The 18,303-nt window shown below is 54.0% G+C and overlaps 6 protein-coding genes across 6 annotated transcripts; 3 read left to right on the plus strand and 3 right to left on the minus strand.

The window, feature by feature from the left end:
• Positions 1 to 1,346: 1,346 nt before the first annotated feature.
• Positions 1,347 to 4,030, minus strand: VPS17 (Vacuolar protein sorting-associated protein 17). The gene is made up of 3 exons (XM_062875640.1): positions 3,108 to 4,030; positions 2,594 to 3,047; positions 1,347 to 2,530 (listed from the first exon to the last, which is right to left on the minus strand). Exons 1-3 carry the CDS (start codon positions 3,654 to 3,656, stop codon positions 1,629 to 1,631), a joined length of 1,905 nt encoding a protein of 634 aa, XP_062736232.1. The 5' UTR covers positions 3,657 to 4,030; the 3' UTR covers positions 1,347 to 1,628.
• A 71-nt stretch (positions 4,031 to 4,101) lies between these two features.
• MEF2 (Ribosome-releasing factor 2, mitochondrial) lies at positions 4,102 to 7,187 on the plus strand. The gene is made up of 2 exons (XM_062875641.1): positions 4,102 to 4,636; positions 4,698 to 7,187. The coding sequence occupies exons 1-2, from the start codon at positions 4,372 to 4,374 to the stop codon at positions 6,989 to 6,991; spliced, it is 2,559 nt and encodes an 852-aa protein (XP_062736233.1). The 5' UTR covers positions 4,102 to 4,371; the 3' UTR covers positions 6,992 to 7,187.
• Positions 7,188 to 8,468: 1,281 nt separating this feature from the next.
• Positions 8,469 to 12,523, minus strand: FOX2 (bifunctional hydroxyacyl-CoA dehydrogenase/enoyl-CoA hydratase fox2). The gene is made up of 4 exons (XM_062875642.1): positions 11,408 to 12,523; positions 10,119 to 11,342; positions 9,644 to 10,066; positions 8,469 to 9,514 (listed from the first exon to the last, which is right to left on the minus strand). Exons 1-4 carry the CDS (start codon positions 11,564 to 11,566, stop codon positions 8,639 to 8,641), a joined length of 2,682 nt encoding a protein of 893 aa, XP_062736234.1. The 5' UTR covers positions 11,567 to 12,523; the 3' UTR covers positions 8,469 to 8,638.
• On the plus strand, positions 12,518 to 14,217 carry QC761_123800 (uncharacterized protein). Its single transcript, XM_062875643.1, has 2 exons — positions 12,518 to 13,258; positions 13,363 to 14,217. Exons 1-2 carry the CDS (start codon positions 12,934 to 12,936, stop codon positions 13,956 to 13,958), a joined length of 921 nt encoding a protein of 306 aa, XP_062736235.1. The 5' UTR covers positions 12,518 to 12,933; the 3' UTR covers positions 13,959 to 14,217.
• A 357-nt stretch (positions 14,218 to 14,574) lies between these two features.
• On the minus strand, positions 14,575 to 16,533 carry QC761_123810 (uncharacterized protein; the record flags this gene model as incomplete). Its single annotated transcript, XM_062875644.1, has 1 exon — positions 14,575 to 16,533. The coding sequence occupies one exon, from the start codon at positions 16,531 to 16,533 to the stop codon at positions 14,575 to 14,577; it is 1,959 nt and encodes a 652-aa protein (XP_062736236.1).
• Positions 16,534 to 16,972: 439 nt separating this feature from the next.
• On the plus strand, positions 16,973 to 17,520 carry QC761_0027500 (uncharacterized protein; the record flags this gene model as incomplete). The annotated part of the gene is made up of 2 exons (XM_062872195.1): positions 16,973 to 17,073; positions 17,343 to 17,520. 2 exons carry the CDS (start codon positions 16,973 to 16,975, stop codon positions 17,518 to 17,520), a joined length of 279 nt encoding a protein of 92 aa, XP_062736237.1.
• Positions 17,521 to 18,303: the final 783 nt, after the last annotated feature.

The raw sequence follows: 18,303 nt of genomic DNA on the forward strand, positions 1-18,303 counted from the left end.
TGGAGTTTTTCGCAGAGGTTACCAGTACCAACAATACCCGCTCGTACGAACACCAGGATTCACTACCGTGGCACTACGAGGCTGCACCGGGTGAGTACACCGGAAACCCTGCATCTCTCCTGCAGATATAATAAAAAACACAGGGTTATACGGATTCCGTACATACACATATAGCTGCACGACACCACCATGCAAACCCCCCTGGTAAATCTGCCAGGGGGGTTTGTCACCGCACCTACACAATACACCACTTACCGAGATGATGGATAGGCGAAGCGGTGAGCGTGCAGAGCTCGCTCCTCGGTTTCTGATCTGGTCCAAGAGAGCCCTCTGGACTTCGCAACCAAAACAGTGGCCGGTGAAAGCAACGTTGACGGCAGGCTCTATGCGACCGCCCTCCGGACCCTTTCCCCGGAGCCTCGGCCTCGCCTCGAAGCGCCCGTTCGCTGTTGCTAACTTTGGTGCTCGGTTCTTTTGCCACACAGGTCGACGACAACCAAAAGTATGCCGGTATAGTGGGATCATGAGCGCCCGGCCGTATCGCGCTCATTCGGACTTTGAAGGGTCCCCGCTCGCTGGTAGCTTGCTGCCCGCCCCCCCACGAACAGGACGGGACGGCCCTGCCGGGTGTGTCTACCGGTTGGACGCTGACGTTGGTGATATGATCCAAGCATGACAACGGGAAGCTTAACAAGGTAGGGGGAGCAGCGGATGTAGCAGCTTGACAGCTGTGTGGTAGGGACGGGGAGCTTACAAGCGAGCATTTTTTGAGCCGCCCTCTGCCCTGGTGTCGTCATCGTCGAATCCGTTTCCCCATATGTTGCTAGATGGGCATTGGTCTGCTGTCGTCATCTAGCTTTTAATACACGCGGTAAAAGAATAGATGAAGAGGTTCAACTACCGGTTTCATAGGTCGTTGATCCCCCCTAGACGGGACAAAATATATTCAGATAGATACAGATCCGTCCAAAAAGGGGTATGATAGAAACAGCCCAACGCGCCTAGAGAAGCATATACTCCCTGCGGGGAGGCATGATATCAGACGAGTCCCCTACCTATGCTACTGTTAGACGGCACGGTGCTTTGACCCTTGAGCAAGTATCTATACATGTATATCTGGAGTCGAGCCGCTACCTCTTCATGACCATCAGCCATTACCTAATCTTTTGCCAATGTCTATAAGGGAAAATCTAACCACCAAGCACACCTTTACCTTCGGTATCACAACATGTAAGTCATCAAAACATACAGGCTGACTCGTCCGGTATCATGTGTGAAGAGATGGCCTTTAGGCTACCGAAAGACCCCCGTGGTTCATGCTGTTGTGTCACCGAAGTCAAGCCGGGGGTAGTGTAACCATTGCTGTACGTGAGTTGTAAACCGAGCATTTTCTGCATCGTCATCTTCCTCCTGCTGCGGCTGCTTCTAACTTGCTTGCTGGCTACTGCGGGACTACTACTGTCGTGTCCCTCTTACATCATACTTCTGCATCTTCGGCCATCCCGTCTTCTGGGCAATAGTTCTTTTCATCATGTAATATCTCGACTCGTTGACCCCCCTGTTTGATCACAAACATTTCTTCCACACCACGCTCCCAATGTTCCTTTATCCTTTAGAATTTTGACAAGTTAGAAGGTGCTTGTAGCCAACCGACTGGCCGCATTTCTCGCATCGACCCTGTCCTCGTCGTCCTCTTCCGCTAAACCCGGCAGATTCCCAGCCACCGAACCGCCGCCACCGCTCAACGCCCGCGTCCTTGCCCCCTGATCGTGTCCGCCCTCTCCGCCTTCCTCCCCTTCCTCGGAAACGCTGCCAGCCATAAAGCTTCCCGAGACACTCCTGCTCATGTTGCTATCGTGCCGTCTAGGAACACCACTCCAGGCGTCGCCCTTGGGTCCCTGGGAGGTAGCCATGCTGACCCGTCTGACAGGCGGATGAGCCTCTCTCCCGAGACGCGAGAGCCCACCGCTAGAGTCGATCGCTCGAATGTCGGGTCGCACAGACTCGAGGAGTGCCAGTGTGCGCCTTTCGGCTTCAATTTCGCGAATCACGTATTCACGGATGGAGAGCCGTAGATCGGCTGCCGTGCGAGCGAACCACTTGCGCCGTTCGTGAACCAAATTCTGTGTGACGCGGGTGGTCTTTTGGTAGAGTGCCGTTTCTGTCTCACGCGCTTCGTGCAGGGCGCCGATGGCTTCGTCGACTTTCTCGCGACGGACATTGGAGGAGGCTTTGAGGCGGTCGGCCGCGTTGAGTTTGCTGCGGGTTTGCTCCTGGGCTTGGAGGAACTCGCGAATCAAAATTTGGCGGTTCGTGAGGGTCTCCTTGACGATGAAGGCATCCTGAGAGTGGTATTGGAAGGGGTCACCAATGGTGGTAGCCTCAGCTGTTGCTTGGGCGGCGTGGAAGTCGCCGACGGTCTGGACGATCTTGCCTAGCTTGCGATAGGCATTGGCTAGCCCTGGATGGAGCTCTTGAACGTGCATGTTGCCAAGTTTGACGCCAAAGTCGGATTCAGCAAGTCCGAGACCTAGAGTTCATCGTCAGAGATTTGGGTTTCCTTGACCGTAGCAAAGAACAATCGGGCACATACCTCTGCGTGACTTGACAAGCTTGTCAACCTTGTGCCCGGCATCCATCGCTCCCAGATAAAATAGCTTGACAATGGGGCGGGCCTCCTGCAGCTCAGGAGTGTCATCTGGGGGCGGGGCAAACTGCTTCAAGATCTTTCTGCGCACACCAGTTGCCGGCTGCTTCTTTTTTACCATGGGGCTGTAGCCGAAATCGCTCTCCACAAAAAGCACCATTTCAGGATCTCTGGCCAACACCTCGCTGCTGCAGACGTAGTTGAACCACCGCTGGAGGAGCGCCTTGACACGAATCTCATCCTCCTCGGTGCCCGCACCGGCGGATGTCAAAGCTGGCGGTATCGCCGGCACAATAGCCTCGGGGTTGGCCGAGATCAAGTGCTCGGCAAGCTTGATGAATTCAGAGTGGAGACGGCGTACATCGCGGTACTGTGTCGTTCTAAAGGCAGGGAAGTTTGTCTTTTTCTTGTAAGCATCCGTCTTGCTCCTAACGACGTATAACCAAGAAAGGGGCCGTACATGTACATCAAATCTCAAAATAGGATCCTTCCTTCCCGTCCGTTCCAACCCGGTGATCTTGGCCTGCAATTTGAACTGGGGCGCCTGCGATCGCCGGGGCTGCTGCTGTTGCGGCCGGTCTTGACCCTGAGGTGCCCCTTCGGCTGCAGGATTTTGCGATTGTTGCTGCTGCTGATGCTGATGCTGAGATCCTGGAGATAATGGCCCATGGTCGCCAGCCCCTGAAGCGTGGTTTTCCGTGTAATGCTGGACGCCGCCCGGCTCGTCCATACTGGGCTCCACGCCATGGGATTCGGCAGCTGAGACAGTGCTCGCAGTGTCTGGTCGCTTATAATCAGAATCGCTTGCGCCGAACCCGCCATCGTCATGGAGACCATTGTTGGAGCTGTGGGAGGGGAATTGGTAACGGGAGGGCGGGGCATCGCCCGTCAGCCCGGCGATGCTGGAACCGAAGCCGGTCTGATCCTGTCTGGGCGAGGAACTGGGAGAGTTACCCCAAGGCGAAGCCTCGGCAGCATGGTCGTCTTGTATCGATGCGCTGTAGTCCATGGCGGTTTATTATGTGGTTCGAACTAAGATATGCGGATGTTCTGTTGAGATGACGTGGGAGGTCTAGTTATTGCGCAGTTGTTGGGAAGCTTGTCGGTCCTGGCAATGACGTGCGGTGTGACAGGGGAATGGCCGGGCCACAATAGCAAGTGTTTCTGATAATTCAACTCGTTTCGATCCAGGTAACTTGGCCAGTCGCACGTCGTCGTTGTGGCCGTATAGCGTAGCGTGGCGTGTCCAGCGTGAAGCAGCTGAGGTGAGGTTGGATGTGACCGTGGGTGGCTTGTGTCGTTCGGCGCCTTGCTCCCTCTGGAAACAATGGAAATGGAAGCGCCAAGCGATCTATGGCTGGGATTTGGGAGCGGGGTACGCACGGTCCACCTGAAGCTCGCAGCATGAGCTCCTGTCCTAAAGCTACCCTGCCTGATTGCTCTAAAAATCGAAACTCAATTCAGAGACAGCTCTGTTGTTCAAGATCTCCGAGTGAGAAAATCAACAGCTGTCCTTCTGGCTACGTCTTCTTTTAGTCTAGAGGCATGGTCCCCTTCCCTTCGTTCAACAGGACTTAAGCAGTAAGCTCGGCAGCTTGGTATGCAGAGCTGATTGGCTGCTGACTCGTTGACTGAAGCTATCCTCGGGTTGGTAGTTTATCTCTTGTGGGCTCACAGCATACCTGGTACCGAACAAGCTGAGCCGAAGGGATCAAAGCTTGGGAATGTTCACCACCGTCTCATCCCATGCCTGCCGCCACGGCCAGGGGAAGCTCTTGCTTCGTTTCTTAGTTCTAAAAAATGCCCGGCTATGCAATTCCAACAGCTCAATTGGAAAAGGCATCAGGAGCTATGCAACCGAACATGCTCACCACGAGGCGAGGATTGAGAACATCCGCAACATTGGCATCATTGCCCACGTTGATGCTGGCAAGACTACGACTACGGAACGCATGCTCTATCACAGCGGCCGTACAAGGCATATTGGAAGTATGCTTTGGACCATTCCGCCCACTCCCCGGTGGTAGTCACAGATATTGACAGCCTTTAGATGTTGACCACGGCAATACCACGACAGATTTCCTTCCCATGGAAAGGGAGAGAGGAATCACCATTCAATCAGCCGCTGTGACTTTTCAATGGCCACCAAAATCCGTCTTACCCAACGGTCAGGAGTCAAAAACCATCAACCTCATCGACACCCCTGGCCATCAGGATTTTCGTTACGAGGTCGACCGTTGTCTGCCTATCCTCGACGGTGCCGTCTGTATCATGGATGGTGTAAAAGGGGTTGAAACCCATACCGAGCGCGTCTGGCAGTCGGCCCATCTTTCTAACATCCCCAGACTCTTGTATGTGAACAAGCTCGATCGCGACGGTGCTTCCTTCAAGCGAGCAGTTCAGGAGGCGGCGGCCAGGCTCAAAACCTGGCCTTTGCTCTGCCAGATTCCCTGGTGGCAAAAAGACGAATTCGTTGGTGTTATCGATGTCATTCATGAAGTTGGCCTCAGATTCTCCAAGAATTCCGGTGCCATGACGGTGGTACCGAAGGAGACCCTCGCCACACACAACCCTGCCCTCAAGGATGAGATGGAAAAGGCCCGTCTCCAGTTGATTGACAAGCTCTCGGACCAGGATGAAGGCATTATGGAAGAGTATCTCGAACGCGACATCAATGTGTCTTCCGGAACGATCAAAAAGGCTATCCGCCGGCTTATCATCGATGGAGAGGCCAAGTTCACCCCAGTGTTTGCTGGCTCAAGCCTGACCAACATCGGCGTTCAACCTCTACTTGAAGCTGTGGTTGACTACCTCCCGAACCCTTCTGAGCGGCCAGAGTTGCGTCTCATTACAGGTTCTAAGACCGTCACGTTCTCTGAATTCATGGAGACGGCCCCGAAGAAGAAAGGTGCCCCGCACCAAAAGCCAGAGCCAGTATTGTCGGTATCTCACGTCTTCAAGGTGGTGGATAGCGGGGCACGAGGCTTGATGAGCTGGGTACGCACATATCATGGCAGTCTCAGCAGAAGCAGCCACATGTGGAACAGCAACATGCACGTCTTTGAGAAGCCGCAAAACATCATGCATGTTTCTGCCAAGGATTACCACGACATCCAAACCCTTCCAACCGGGCACATCGGGGCCATGACTGGCCTTAAACAAGCACGCACTGGAGACACGTTGTTGACATTCCCGGGCCACCAAGCACAGGCTCCCGAGGCGTACAGGAGCGTTCGCATCAAAGCCCCGGAGACCCCTCCAGCGGTCGCCTTTATCTCGATCGAACCATATACCAAGACAGCTGGCGACAAGATCGTGGATGCCCTCCAACGTCTCTCCAGAGAGGACCCAAGTATTAGATGGCACAAGGACGAAAGATCGGAGCAGCTCATTCTTTCTGGCATGGGGCTTCTCCACCTCGAGATCGCCCAAGACCGCCTTTTAACGCATTACAAGATCGAAAAGGAGACGGCCATCTGGGGTGATATTGAGGTTGAGTACTCGGAATGCCTCTTTGCCCCCACTCGCCCCCACCATCATGAGTACGACCGTGCTCTCCGTGGTGTTGCTGGCAGAGCTGCTTGTGCAGTCCTTCTCGAGCCCCTCGAGGCGTGCCACCACGACACTCTGCTAGAGTCCAGTATCGAGCGCGACGGCAATGTTATTCACGTCTCGATTCCTCTGCCCGAAGACACGGATGAGCTTCCATTTGACACCGAGACAGTCCGCCAGCAGCTATTCAACGGCGCCATCGCCGGCCTCTCCCGCGGTCCCCGCCGCAGCGCCCCTGTTAGAAAGTGTCATGTTCACATTACCTTTGACCCAGAGAAGGACTGGAGTAAGAACTCTACGGGTGGGCACATCACCAACGCCGCGCTTTTTGCTGTGCGCGCAGCGCTGAAGGAAGCCCATGAGAACGCTCAAGTCGGTATACTGGAGCCTTTTACAAAATTTACCATTCACTGCCCCGAAGAAGCATCGCATGCCATCCAGCACGATATTAGCTCCGCGCGCGGCGGTCAGGTGATGGAGGTGCGCAAGCCCGAAGAGGATGACTACTCTGGCAGCGTGGACGGCCAGGGCGGGGAAAGGATTGACCTGACCAGGGTCTATGTTCCTCCTGATCCGTATGAGGGCGTGCAGAGTCTGAGGGACGAGGGTAAGAAGATGAGTGGCAGTGTGAGGATGTTGCATATCATGGGCAAGGCTCCCCTGAAGGAGATGATGAAGTACGATGGGCATCTGAGGAGCATGACGGGCGGCAGGCATACCCTCACCCTGGATCCGGGTGAGTTTGAGCTTGTGACGGGCCCAAGGGAAAAGGCTCTTGCTTTGGAAAGTTGAGCATGGGAGCTGGGTGAAAAAATATCCGTGTCGTATTTGGCTTGCTTGGTTACCATGTTGTAAATGATGCTGCAAGAATAAAGTCAAACTGGTTGTATACAACACAACTGAAGTATCAAAGTACTGGTACAAATCTCCGCGTCGTTCCCGTCAGGGTGCCATGCCTACAGCTTCGTCGTAAAGCCATAACCGGATAAGGTAGCCGGTGTCGGCCAAAGACCTTAGCGCTTGGGCCTCCCTGTCATGACAAAGAGCAGACCAAACCAACAAGACTGATATCACGACACGCCATGAACCGGTCAGGAGCTCTAAACCGCAACGTGCCATTTCACTTTCTCAAGCAGGAGGGCGAGGTGGCAGTCGTTTCCGTGTTTGACCCCCACCTTTACGACAGTACCAGCGGGACGGACAAGTCTGTGCTTCTGCCTTTTGGTCCCCTGACTTTATCCGGATTGATGTTTAATACACGGATGGGGGGTTGCGGTTGAGTCCATCCATGGGACGGGAGGAGTGCTGCCGTGTGGGAGTCAGATAATGTGGGGGTTTAGATGTTAAAAGGGAAACGGGAGCACCAAACGGAACAGTCAGGAAGGGTGGTAGTTTAAAACATTGGATCGGATTGACGGGATGGGGGTTCAATGAATGTAAGCTTGACCGTTGGTTGTTGGTTGTGTTATACTACAGATCCATCGGGTCTGGGCACTGCCGGGCCGAGATGGGACGGTTGATGGACGTGAGGTACAAGGAGTTGGACAAGGGAATATCTTGCAGTAATTTCACCTCACCTAACCACTACATTCAGAGTACAGTTACAGGCATATCCGACATGTTTACATTTTGCACTCGTGGCAAATTCAGTTTAGTTCCAACGTGGCGTAAAACGGATACCTTAGCAGGCGCCTCGGGCAGCCTTGAGCTTGAGTTCTCTTTTTGCTCATGAATCGAACAAAAAACGTTTACTAAAATGTGCGACTGGGTAGGTAGTCTATCCGATGTCAGTCTGGTGACTTGAACAGATTGCTGCTTGTCCATTGCTTTACCAATTATTATCCTACCAAAAGAGCCGCTCTCGCAAGGGATTGCACCTATTACAGAAATAAACTAGGTTATCTCAGGGCCGCTCTCGGGTTTCCCACTTGGTACTACGAAGTTCAGGCATTGCATCGAGGTCAGGACTCTTCAACCTGAGCAGCTTCAAGGTTTCCGGAACAAGAGGCTCGAACTTTGGAGGACATTTTTGTTTGTTACCTTCTCTCATTTCAATTCTAAGCTGCCGAACAAGAGAACCCGGAGAAAGACGCGTTGTGATTTGGATTTGATCTCCTCCATGGGCTGCTTACTTGCCAGGCCTACAAAATCGTTGCATGTGTGATACCTGAATCGACATGTACTTTTGTGGGTAATGTTGACGTGATGAAAAGGGTCAAATAGGGGTAAAAGTGGATACCACGAGACTTGATATGGGCTGCAAGTTAGATGTCAACAGAAACCCGGAAGGTGTAAACATAAAATCTGTGTGACTGGACCACACTTCCATTCCTATCCAATTATGATATCTGTCTGTCTGACTCCTTCAGCCGTACTATAATCATACATATTCTGTCCCTCAAATTTATTTACACCCACGTTCTAACATCCTCACTTGAATTAAAGCAACTCCGCCGCGGCACCGCCAATAGCCAGCTTGCCAGTCTCCTTGACCTTGGTCTGGAAGATGACCTTGTTTTCTTCCTTCCACATCTCGGTGACGAGGGTCTGACCGGGGTTTACTGTGCCCGCAAATCTGACCTTGACGTTCTTGAACTTGCCAAACTTCTCGTAGACAGCCTTGCCAGCAATACCAAAGAAGCACAGGCCGTGGAGGATGGGCACCTTGAAGCCACCCATCTTGGCGAAACCGGGGTCGATGTGAAGGGGGTTGTAGTCACCGGACAACCGGTAGATGGCGGCTTGCTCCTCAGTGGTCTTCTCCTCGACAACGACATCCGGGGCGCGAGCGGGGGGCTTGTTGGCAGCAGTAGCGGCGCCACGGTCAGCAGGCTTCTTCTGCCCACCGAAACCACCGCACCCTCTGAGGAAGACGGTCATCTCGTTGTAAAAGACCTCCTCGCCAGTCTCAGCGTTGGTGGTGGTGATTCCTTGCCTGACAATAGCGGCGTTGCCCTTGTCAACAACCTCGATGAGCTTACCCTTGGAGATGAGCTTGCCGGCGGTGGGGACTGGGTACTTCTTGACCTCGAGGTACTGCTCGCCGTGGAGGAGCATCATGGGGTTGAAGTTGGGAACGAGGTCGTCAAACGAGTAGGGGAACTCGGTATCGAATGGGGGAATGACGCCGAAGGTGGGGATGGCCTGGAAGTCCTCAGCACCCTCAAATACGTAGCGGAGATCGGTGCGCTTGGCACCAATACCAAGGTTGTAAAGCATAATGTCGCGCTCGGTGTAATTGAACTCAGTTCCCTTGCTCTCAGTCTTGAGGGCTTCTTGCTGGGCTTGGAGGTACTTGTTATCGCCGCCGGCGCTCTGAAAATTGACACAACAGCAGTTAGAGATCAAGTTCAAAACGTTGAAGGCTCATACATCATTCCATCATTATTCTACACAAAACACTATATGGTGACTATGGTACATGAAAAAATGGGGTGCTCATACCTTTCCCGAGCCGGACTTGTTCTCCATATTCGCCATGATCTTCTCGAGACTGTCCTGGGTCTTCGCGGGATGATCGGCGCGGTTGTCAAAGGTGATGATGTCGTTCCAGTTCTTGACAACCTCCTCAGGAGTCAGGGGAACGTCGACGGGGAAGCCGTGACCAGCAGTGCGCTGCCACCTGGTCTGGCCGACCCAACCGCTGCCAACCTCGTAGAGGCCACCGGTGGGGTTGGGAACCTTGTCACTGGAGAGAGCGAGGACGAGAGGAGCAATGTAGTCGGGCTTGAAGGCCTGGACAAGCTCCTCGGGAAGGATGGTCTTGGTCATGGCAGTACCGGCGTTGGGGGCGATAGTATTGACGAAGATGTTGTACTTCGCACCCTCGAGCGCAAGAGCGCGAGAGAAGCCGAGAATGGCGCATTTCTACATTCAAGTTAGCATTTCAAACCATCTCACGTTCCACGAAAAGACTTACGGCAGCAGCATAGTTGGCCTGGCCAAAGTTGCCATAGATACCACTGGTGGAGGTGGTATTGACAACACGGCCGTACTTCTGCTTGAGGAAGTAGGGCCAGGCAGCCTTGGTGACCTTGTAGGTACCGCGGGCATGGACGTTCATGACTGGGTCCCAGAGGTTGTCGTCCATGTTGGTGAAAGCCTTGTCGCGAAGGATACCGGCGTTGTTGATTACAATATCGATACGGCCAAAAGTGTCAATGGCAACCTTGACAACAGCATCACCGTCCTCGGCGGAGTACTTGGCACCGACAGCCTTTCCACCCATGGCCTTGATCTCATTGACAACATCGTCGGGGTTAACGAGATCGTTAACAACAACGGAAGCGCCAGCACGGGCAAAGGCCAAGCAGTAAGCACGGCCGATACCAGCACCGCCACCCGTGACGAGAGCAACACGGCCAGTGAAGTCGATCTTCTCACCTTGCTCGTTGGGGCCGAGCTTCTGAGACTCCTCCAAAAGGGTGAGGAAGTCGTTGGGTCCGCTGGGATATTGTGGGTTGGAGAAGTCGGTGACCTTGTTCCACTGCTTGAGAATGGCACCAGGGGTGTAGGTGTCGTCGCACTTGAGGAGCAGGCCGCTGGACCTCTCCCATCTGAGCTTGGCGATGTGACCACCACCGACCTCGAAGATGGAACCGCTCTCGCTAGTGTTGTTCTTGTGAACCAAAACGGCAACGAGGGGCACAACCCACTCAGGCTTCATGAGCGCGAGAACATCTGGGGGCATGACGGTCTCGGTCATGCGGCTGGCAGCAATGGGAGCAATGACGTTGGAGATAATGTTGTACTTGGCACCCTCCTTGGCGAGAGTCTCCGTGAAGCCAACCATGGCGAGCTTGGCGGCGGAGTAGTTGGCCTGGCCGAAGTTGCCGAACAGACCAGCAGCAGAAGCGGTGTTGATGACGCGACCGAACTTTTGCTTGCGGAAGTGAGGCCAGGCGGCACGAGCGCACTTGTAGCTGCCCTTGACGTGGACCTTCATGATGAGGTCCCAGTCCACATCCTTCATGTTCTTGAAGCTGACATCGCGGAGGATACCGGCGTTGTTGATGAGAATATCGATACGGCCGAAAGCCTTGATAGCAGTCTCGATGATCTTGTCACCATCCTCGACGCTGTTGTAATTGGCAACGGCCTTGCCACCGGCGGCCTTGATCTCGTTGACGACAACATCGGCAGCCTGCATGACAAAACATTGTCAGCGATTGCCAATATTAGATTGAAGGCTGGCACGAAAGAACTCACCTTGGAGTCGTTACCCTCGCCCTTGAAAGAGCCGCCGAGGTCGTTGACAACGACACTGGCGCCGCGAGACGCAAAGAAAGTGGCATAAGCCTTGCCGAGACCGCCGCCAGCGCCGGTGACGACAACGACTTGGCCGTCGTATCTCAATTGTTCCGCCATTGTGTATGTGTGGTGTGAGGAATGGTGGTGAGGGAAAAGGAGAGGGATTAGATTCGTGAGGTAAAATTATACGAATGGCGGTTAATAACGAGCCGGATGCATCTGTCTTCTAATAAAGACCCGTGGATGTCCTTTGACGTCGGCAGGTGTGCTGGAGGGCAGCCAGATGACCCCTGTCCCCCTGTGTCCCAGTGCTGCCGGACTGTTAAGCCGAGGCACACGCGGTTGCCAGTGGCCGTATTCCATTCTCCACAGCCGTCTGTTTTGCCGAGAGCGGGGGCGCTAGTGCCCCCAGCCGTTCCCTTTCTCCAGGTTCCATTTCTTCACATGCCATTCTGCAATTCGACCCATCCCCCTGTTGAATCCGTCCATCCCAAGCCTCAAACCCCGTGAGGACTTGCAGCGGGAGAGCTTATCCCCAACAGCCCAACCGGGGTTAATGTTAAGCTGCTGCAGTTTTTCCTCAGGGTTTCTATGCCTGCCCAGAAGCCTGTGGTTTTCCGTCCGGGGACGACACTTATGTACGAGTCATAATAGTCAACTTTATGTGTTGCCGGGGACCGACCTTGGCATCTCTTCTGAACAGACTTTGAGATGTCAACTCGGTTCGGTTATAAAGACAAATCCAGGACTGCCCGGACGGACCGGACCACTCGGAGGGCCTGGGCTATTTCTGGGCCCCTCGGACGTGCAAGGCCGAGTTCGACATGTGGTGAGCCGGAGTGACCCTGGCGCAGAGTCACATGAGTCGAGCTTTGTGTGGCAGCAAGCGAGGTCAGCTTGAGTTCGGGGCTACCAAGCTGTGCAAAGACCTGCTTCTACTTGCTAAACCGAGAGTCTCAGGGGCTTCGATAACCAGCTCGATGAGACCAATACCTACCTTCTCACAGATGCCGACGCATGGCGGACATCGGCGAAAGATCCAGAGTTTGCTGTCAGCTCGAACCTTATAGCTGAACGGCATTGGCCCGCCTGGAAGAATGAAGAAAGCGCAAACCCCAACCTCTAAACGCGGAGAAATCCTTTTCCCCACACTTTCCACCCCCACCAATTGCGGCTTCGACCCACTCCCACGCTCCAGAAGCTGCCCGCTGTCGTCATCGCTTTGGTCCTTTTCAAGACGTCGAGGCTTTGCAAGGCTGCAGCTGTGTCGCTGGACCACAGGTCCAACATCTGCAACACCAACCTTAATCTTCGAGAGAGCTGTATCCGTGTTTTGTTAGTAGCGAACCAGCAACAGTGTAGTCTTTCTGCTTTCTACACTCTCATTTTCTCCGCTTTTGGTATCTCCAGGACAGCCCAAGCGAAGAGCAACGCCCGGAGCTACCATTCGTACAGAACAGAGCTATAAAAAAGCAAAAGCAAGAATGGCACAATCTTTTGACGTTCCGCTGCAGTCACGAATCGTGGACGATAAATCGCCCATCTGCATCCCATTCATCCTGTCACGAATCGAGACCTACCAAAAACAGCACCCAAACACCTCCCGGCCATTCATCATCGGCCTGAACGGGGTCCAAGGGGTGGGCAAAACGACGCTGGTGCGGGCCCTGGCCGAGACCCTGCAGAGCCGGGAGGGGCTCCCGACGCTTGTTGTGAGCATCGACGATTTCTACCTGACGCATGCCGACCAGCTAGCCCTGGCGGCGGCCAACCCGGACAACCAGCTGGTGCAGTATCGTGGGGAACCCGGTACGTTGTGTTTTTCCTGATCCCCCGACCGATGTCTTGGCCCTCCGTCCCCTTATCCAGTCGATTACAAAAAACTCGCATGTATCCCTAACCCTTCCGAGCAGGAACCCATGATATTCCCCTGTTGACCTCCTTCCTCTCCTCACTCACATCACCCTTCCCCCCCGAAGGCATCCACGTCCCCAGCTATGACAAGTCTCTATTCTCCGGCCTAGGCGACCGCGCACCTCCTTCAACCTGGACTCATATCACCTCCCCACCCAAGATTGTGATTTTTGAGGGCTGGCTCGTTGGATTCCGTCCGCTCTCGCCTGTTGCTCTTGAAGCCAAGTATTGTTCCCCGACCAGCAAGACGCTTCACCGGCACTTGCCGGCTCATTTGATGTTTATCAACTCCTGCTTGGAGAAGTATCAACTGATATGGGACCAGTTTGACGCCTTCGTGCACGTTGATGCCGAGGATCTAGGCTGGGTGTATGAGTGGAGGATCCAGCAGGAGCAAGGCCTGCGGCGAGAGAAGGGGGTCGAAGGTGGCATGACGGATGAGCAGGTAAGGAAGTTTGTGGATTGCTACTTCCCAGCTTATGAGTTGTACATCGACGGGATCAGGAACGGAGTGTTTGGCGAGAGAAAAAAGGCGTGCCAGTTGAGGTTGGTGGTGGGAAGAGACAGAGCGGTCAAGGAATCTTTGGTGATTTGACAATCTGCTGCCATATATCTTGGCGATTTTCATTCATAGATGGCTGTCTGTCTCTAGGGGTATCATACTTGGGGTACATTAGCTTTGGCACTGCAGCGACCAACGGGGAAGTAGTAATCACGCCAACATTATCATTGTACATAAACGAACCATGTAGAGTAGACAGGCCGGGGTCCTGTTGAGAAAAAGTAATACACAGCAAGAAAAGAAATAGCCCAGCACAGCTCCACTGCATATGGACAGACAGACAAAAGGTCACCACCTATCCACCATTTTTCTCCAGCCTCATCCGTCGTGCGCAAGTCTTTCCTTCTTCCGTGCCATAAAATCGTGTCGTAATTTCATTAATCATGTTTTCCCCATAGTCATGCAATGTTTTGGCAAGTTCCGTGACGTTCCGCGTTAGATTCGTTACTGTCGTTAAGAACAAGGCTGCCGCCCCAGTCACTGTCGGTCGTTGATTAAGTTCAGTGAAGCAATGAGAAGAACCCATAGAGACGAGAAGATATGGTCAGCTTCCTATCCACACACCGGCACGCCTACGCCTACCTATCCGTAGCCCCATCAACACCACAAAGTACACCCTGCCTGCCTGCCACTTATCCGTCGACGGCCTTTAAAACTCCAGGTCGGCATCTTTACCCTGCATCATGGTCTGACCCTCGTGTTTCAAGTCCTCCAGGGTCCGCCCAATTCCCTCAACCTTCCCGCGGACCGCCTCCTCTCTGGCAGATATCTCATCCTCGAACTGGGTGATAAGCTGCCTCTTATCCCTCCTCGCCTTCCTAAACTTTTGCACCACTGCGCCGAGTTGCTCCAGAAACCAGTCGCCTGCCTCGTCCCACTCATCAACAGAGATGCGCGCGAAAAATTGGTGCTGGTCTATGCTTCCCTGGTTCTTGTAGTACTCCATTCTCTGCTCTATGCTGCCACCAGGATGCGGCGGAGGCTGTTGCTGCTTCATGGCTGTTTGCTGTTCAATGACAGCTGCCGCCTGCGGGTCAAAGTCGAAGGCCTCGTTTCGCAGATCAGAATAGCTCATCCTGTGTAGCTCAGCGTCGTTGTAATCCAGGCTCTGTCGGCGCTTGAGAGATTTCGTTGCCGGCTTCAGGGGCTCTTTGACAATGCGACGGTTGGAGCTGTTGGTGCGACCTAACGGAGCAGCAATCGCGGCGGTAGCTACCAGGTCTTTCTTGACTGCAAGAGGAAGAGGGAGGACAGGGGGAGGCAGTTTCCGGGTGGCGACACGCGGCGTGTTTTGGAGGGCCTCCGTTAGCTCCTCCGGGTCAACGCCGCTGGTGGTAGCGAGAACCCCGGCACGGGTGTCGTTGAAATTGTGGTCGTCGTCAAACTCGAGAGGCGTCAGGTTCTCAAAGATGGTTGATCGCTTATGCTGCAGCTCACGCTCCTGCTCAACCTCTCTTTCTCTCTGGCGCTCTAGCTCGCGCTCGCGCTCACGTTGCCTTTCACGATCTCGTTTCCTTCTCTCCTCGAGACGGACCTGCTCGAGATGCTCACCCGCCTCAACTGCTCTCTCTGGAGACATGGAAACGCTCCCAGCACGCCTGGGAGAGTACTGACTTCCACTGGGCGAGTAGGTGGCGTTCTTGAAACCACGGGTGTCGCGGTAAGGGAGACGGGTGCGTCTTAGTGCACTGTTCTTAGTGGGGGTCTCATAGATAGACCGGTCATCGTGATATGCATCATCAGTCTTGTCACTGCCAGACGGGATATTGGCCGCTGTACTGCTGGTTACAGGAACGGCGCTTTGGTGATGGGGTGCAGCAACTACCGTAAGCATGCCATTGTCGGCAATAATAAATGGCAGTTTCTCATTGGCGGACCCATGTTGCTGTTGATGCTGATGGGGTTGGTGATGCTGAAGTTCCCTCCGGCTGGTCTGGGCAGGTGCCGGTGGTGGTGGGAGTGCTTGGTGTTGGCGTTGATATGTACCCACAGGAGGTGGGAATCCGCTGGCAGCTTCAGTGCTGCTGAACGGGCGAGCATTGGTGGCCTGACGCGTGTGAGTTCTGTCAGAAGCAGCCCTGCTCTCGGTGTCGTTGAACATGGAGGCTACAGTCGAGTCTTCCCAGGCGTTCTGTCCACGTGGGGGCTCACAAGCGGCCGTGTCCGAGGCCGTAGTCCGGGTCCGCTGCATCGGATGAAAGTGTTGTGCAGGGAGGCTCCTACTCATTGATGTCGGTGGCGGCTGGCCGTGGTGGTGGGTGGAGGGCGCGACGGAGGAGTAACGACCACTCAAACCCTTGAACACCGGTACTGAGCGGGAAGCTGCCGTTGCAGTTCCAGGCGTGTCGTGTTTGTCTAGTTGCCGACCTGTCGCGAGGATTTCATGGGGGGGTTGCAACTGTGGAAGTGGTTGTTGTTGTTGCTGAGCATTGTTCGTAGCGTGGCCGTTGCTCAGCGGATGGTTTTTCCCAGACAAAGCACTGGCAGGTGCGGATGTTGCTGGCAGGCCCACAGCTCCTGCCCTAGGACTACTATCTCCCCCCGTTCTCCCAAAAAGACCGATTGCCCCGAGCTTCTTTTTTGCCGTAGGCATCATCCTCATTCGCATGAAGACGCAGGTTGACGCAGGTTGTTGTTTACTTGTTTACGTGGGGAAGATGGGAACTATGCGGCAGCGCAGCCAACCATCAGTCAGCGACAAATGACACCCGCAGGACGCGTTTATGACGGGCAAAGATTCAAACTCAGGGCAGGTTGGGAACGAGGTCCCGAAAAGAAAGCTGCGAGCTGGCTTGTTATTATTATGAGTCCAGCTCGCGCTGGACGAATGGATGGGTGGTGTGCACCGTTGGGCTCACGCCTGCAATTCGATGATTCAACAGCAGTTGGGTTGAAAGAAAAGAACGGCAGCCATGTGCGTGAGGGGAAAGGGGCACAGCCGTGGGGTTTCTTCATTTTAGAATGTCACTGTAGGTATGGGGAGGTCGGAACTGAGTGCTGATGGTTCTGGCCTCGTTCGTTCCACTTTGAGAGTGGGAGACGGCGACATGGTTGACTTCGTGGTTCCAATAGGCAACCGCTGCGGCTTCCATGTTACAAGGATGATGGATGGCTCAACCCGCAGATTGCTTCTCCGACACGTTGTCAAGTGAGCTTGCCCTGCCCAAACTGGTTCGCAGCTGGATTCAAAGGTTGCCCCATCCTCTTCCCACAACTGCATCATTCTCCCATTGACAAATCCCATTGCTTGAGAAGATGTGAGTAACGGTCGCGTCCAACCCAGCCGAGCCATGCATCCTCTGCACATATCTACCTAACGTCCCCCGCGCTCGAACACAGTTCAGATACGCCCATAGACGTCTAATAATGAAGACACCCTCCCCGTTTGCTTCGATTTTGGGCTAACCTGCATTTCAGATTACATGATTGGTACGTTGCGATTATGAGGTCCAATCAAGACATGAGCGCGAAAGTACAGGCGTCAGTTGAGTACATGTCGCACCACACCATGGACCAGGACTTGAGAATCGGGGTGGAAGAGCATGCTTGTCTCCGATTGAGAGCACCCAGAGACGGGCCCAATTGGCCTGTCTGAGAGTGTATGTGGTGTGCCATACCCTCCATCTCTCAAGGATGCTTCATGTCCCTTATTCAGCTTGCATCCGTGAGTCAGGCTTGCCGATATCTGGTCACCTGACTAGGATCTCATAAACCTCCTCTTATGGCATCGTCTTTGGAAGAAATTCCGGCAGGGGGATGCTTTTGATGTGCGAGGTTATGCTGTAAGGAACATCGCCATGGTTGGCTGCATCCACATACAATAGGCCCGGGGCTCGAGGCTGTATTCCTAAAGTCCTTTCGGGCCATGACCGAAGGGTGAAGTGATGGGATCGGGGATACCACCGGTCTACCTATCCTTGTGGCGGTAGTTTACACCAAGCTAATGTCGTTAATTGCCGTCGGTGTCAGGTACTTGTTGAATATCTACCGAGCACCTTCAAATCCATTCTGCATCTAGATGCCCAGAACAGCAGAACTGTACCGGAGCTGATATGGGGCGGGAAACAGGAAGGCTGCCAGCAGGTCCATCGGGTAATGCTTTCGATATGAATCTTGTTTTTACTCTGCTTACTGTTCTCTTTTTTCTCCTTTCCAACTAATTACAATCCCTAACTAAACCTGTGGACAAGTTGGAGGCGTTGCTTTAGAGAGAACCCAATAAAGATGTTGGTTGGATCAGGATCCGGGATCGGCAGCCAACGGGGATACCCTGGTCTTAGCGCCCCCAAGCGCAACCGCGCCCACTGGAAATGCCCGGCGCCATGATAAGATAAGCTCCCCCACTGTCCATGATAACTCCGGTAATGGGGGGGGGATT

The sequence above is a fragment of the Podospora bellae-mahoneyi genome, assembly GCF_035222275.1.
Source record: "Podospora bellae-mahoneyi strain CBS 112042 chromosome 1 map unlocalized CBS112042p_1.2, whole genome shotgun sequence".
NCBI lineage: Eukaryota > Fungi > Ascomycota > Sordariomycetes > Sordariales > Podosporaceae > Podospora > Podospora bellae-mahoneyi.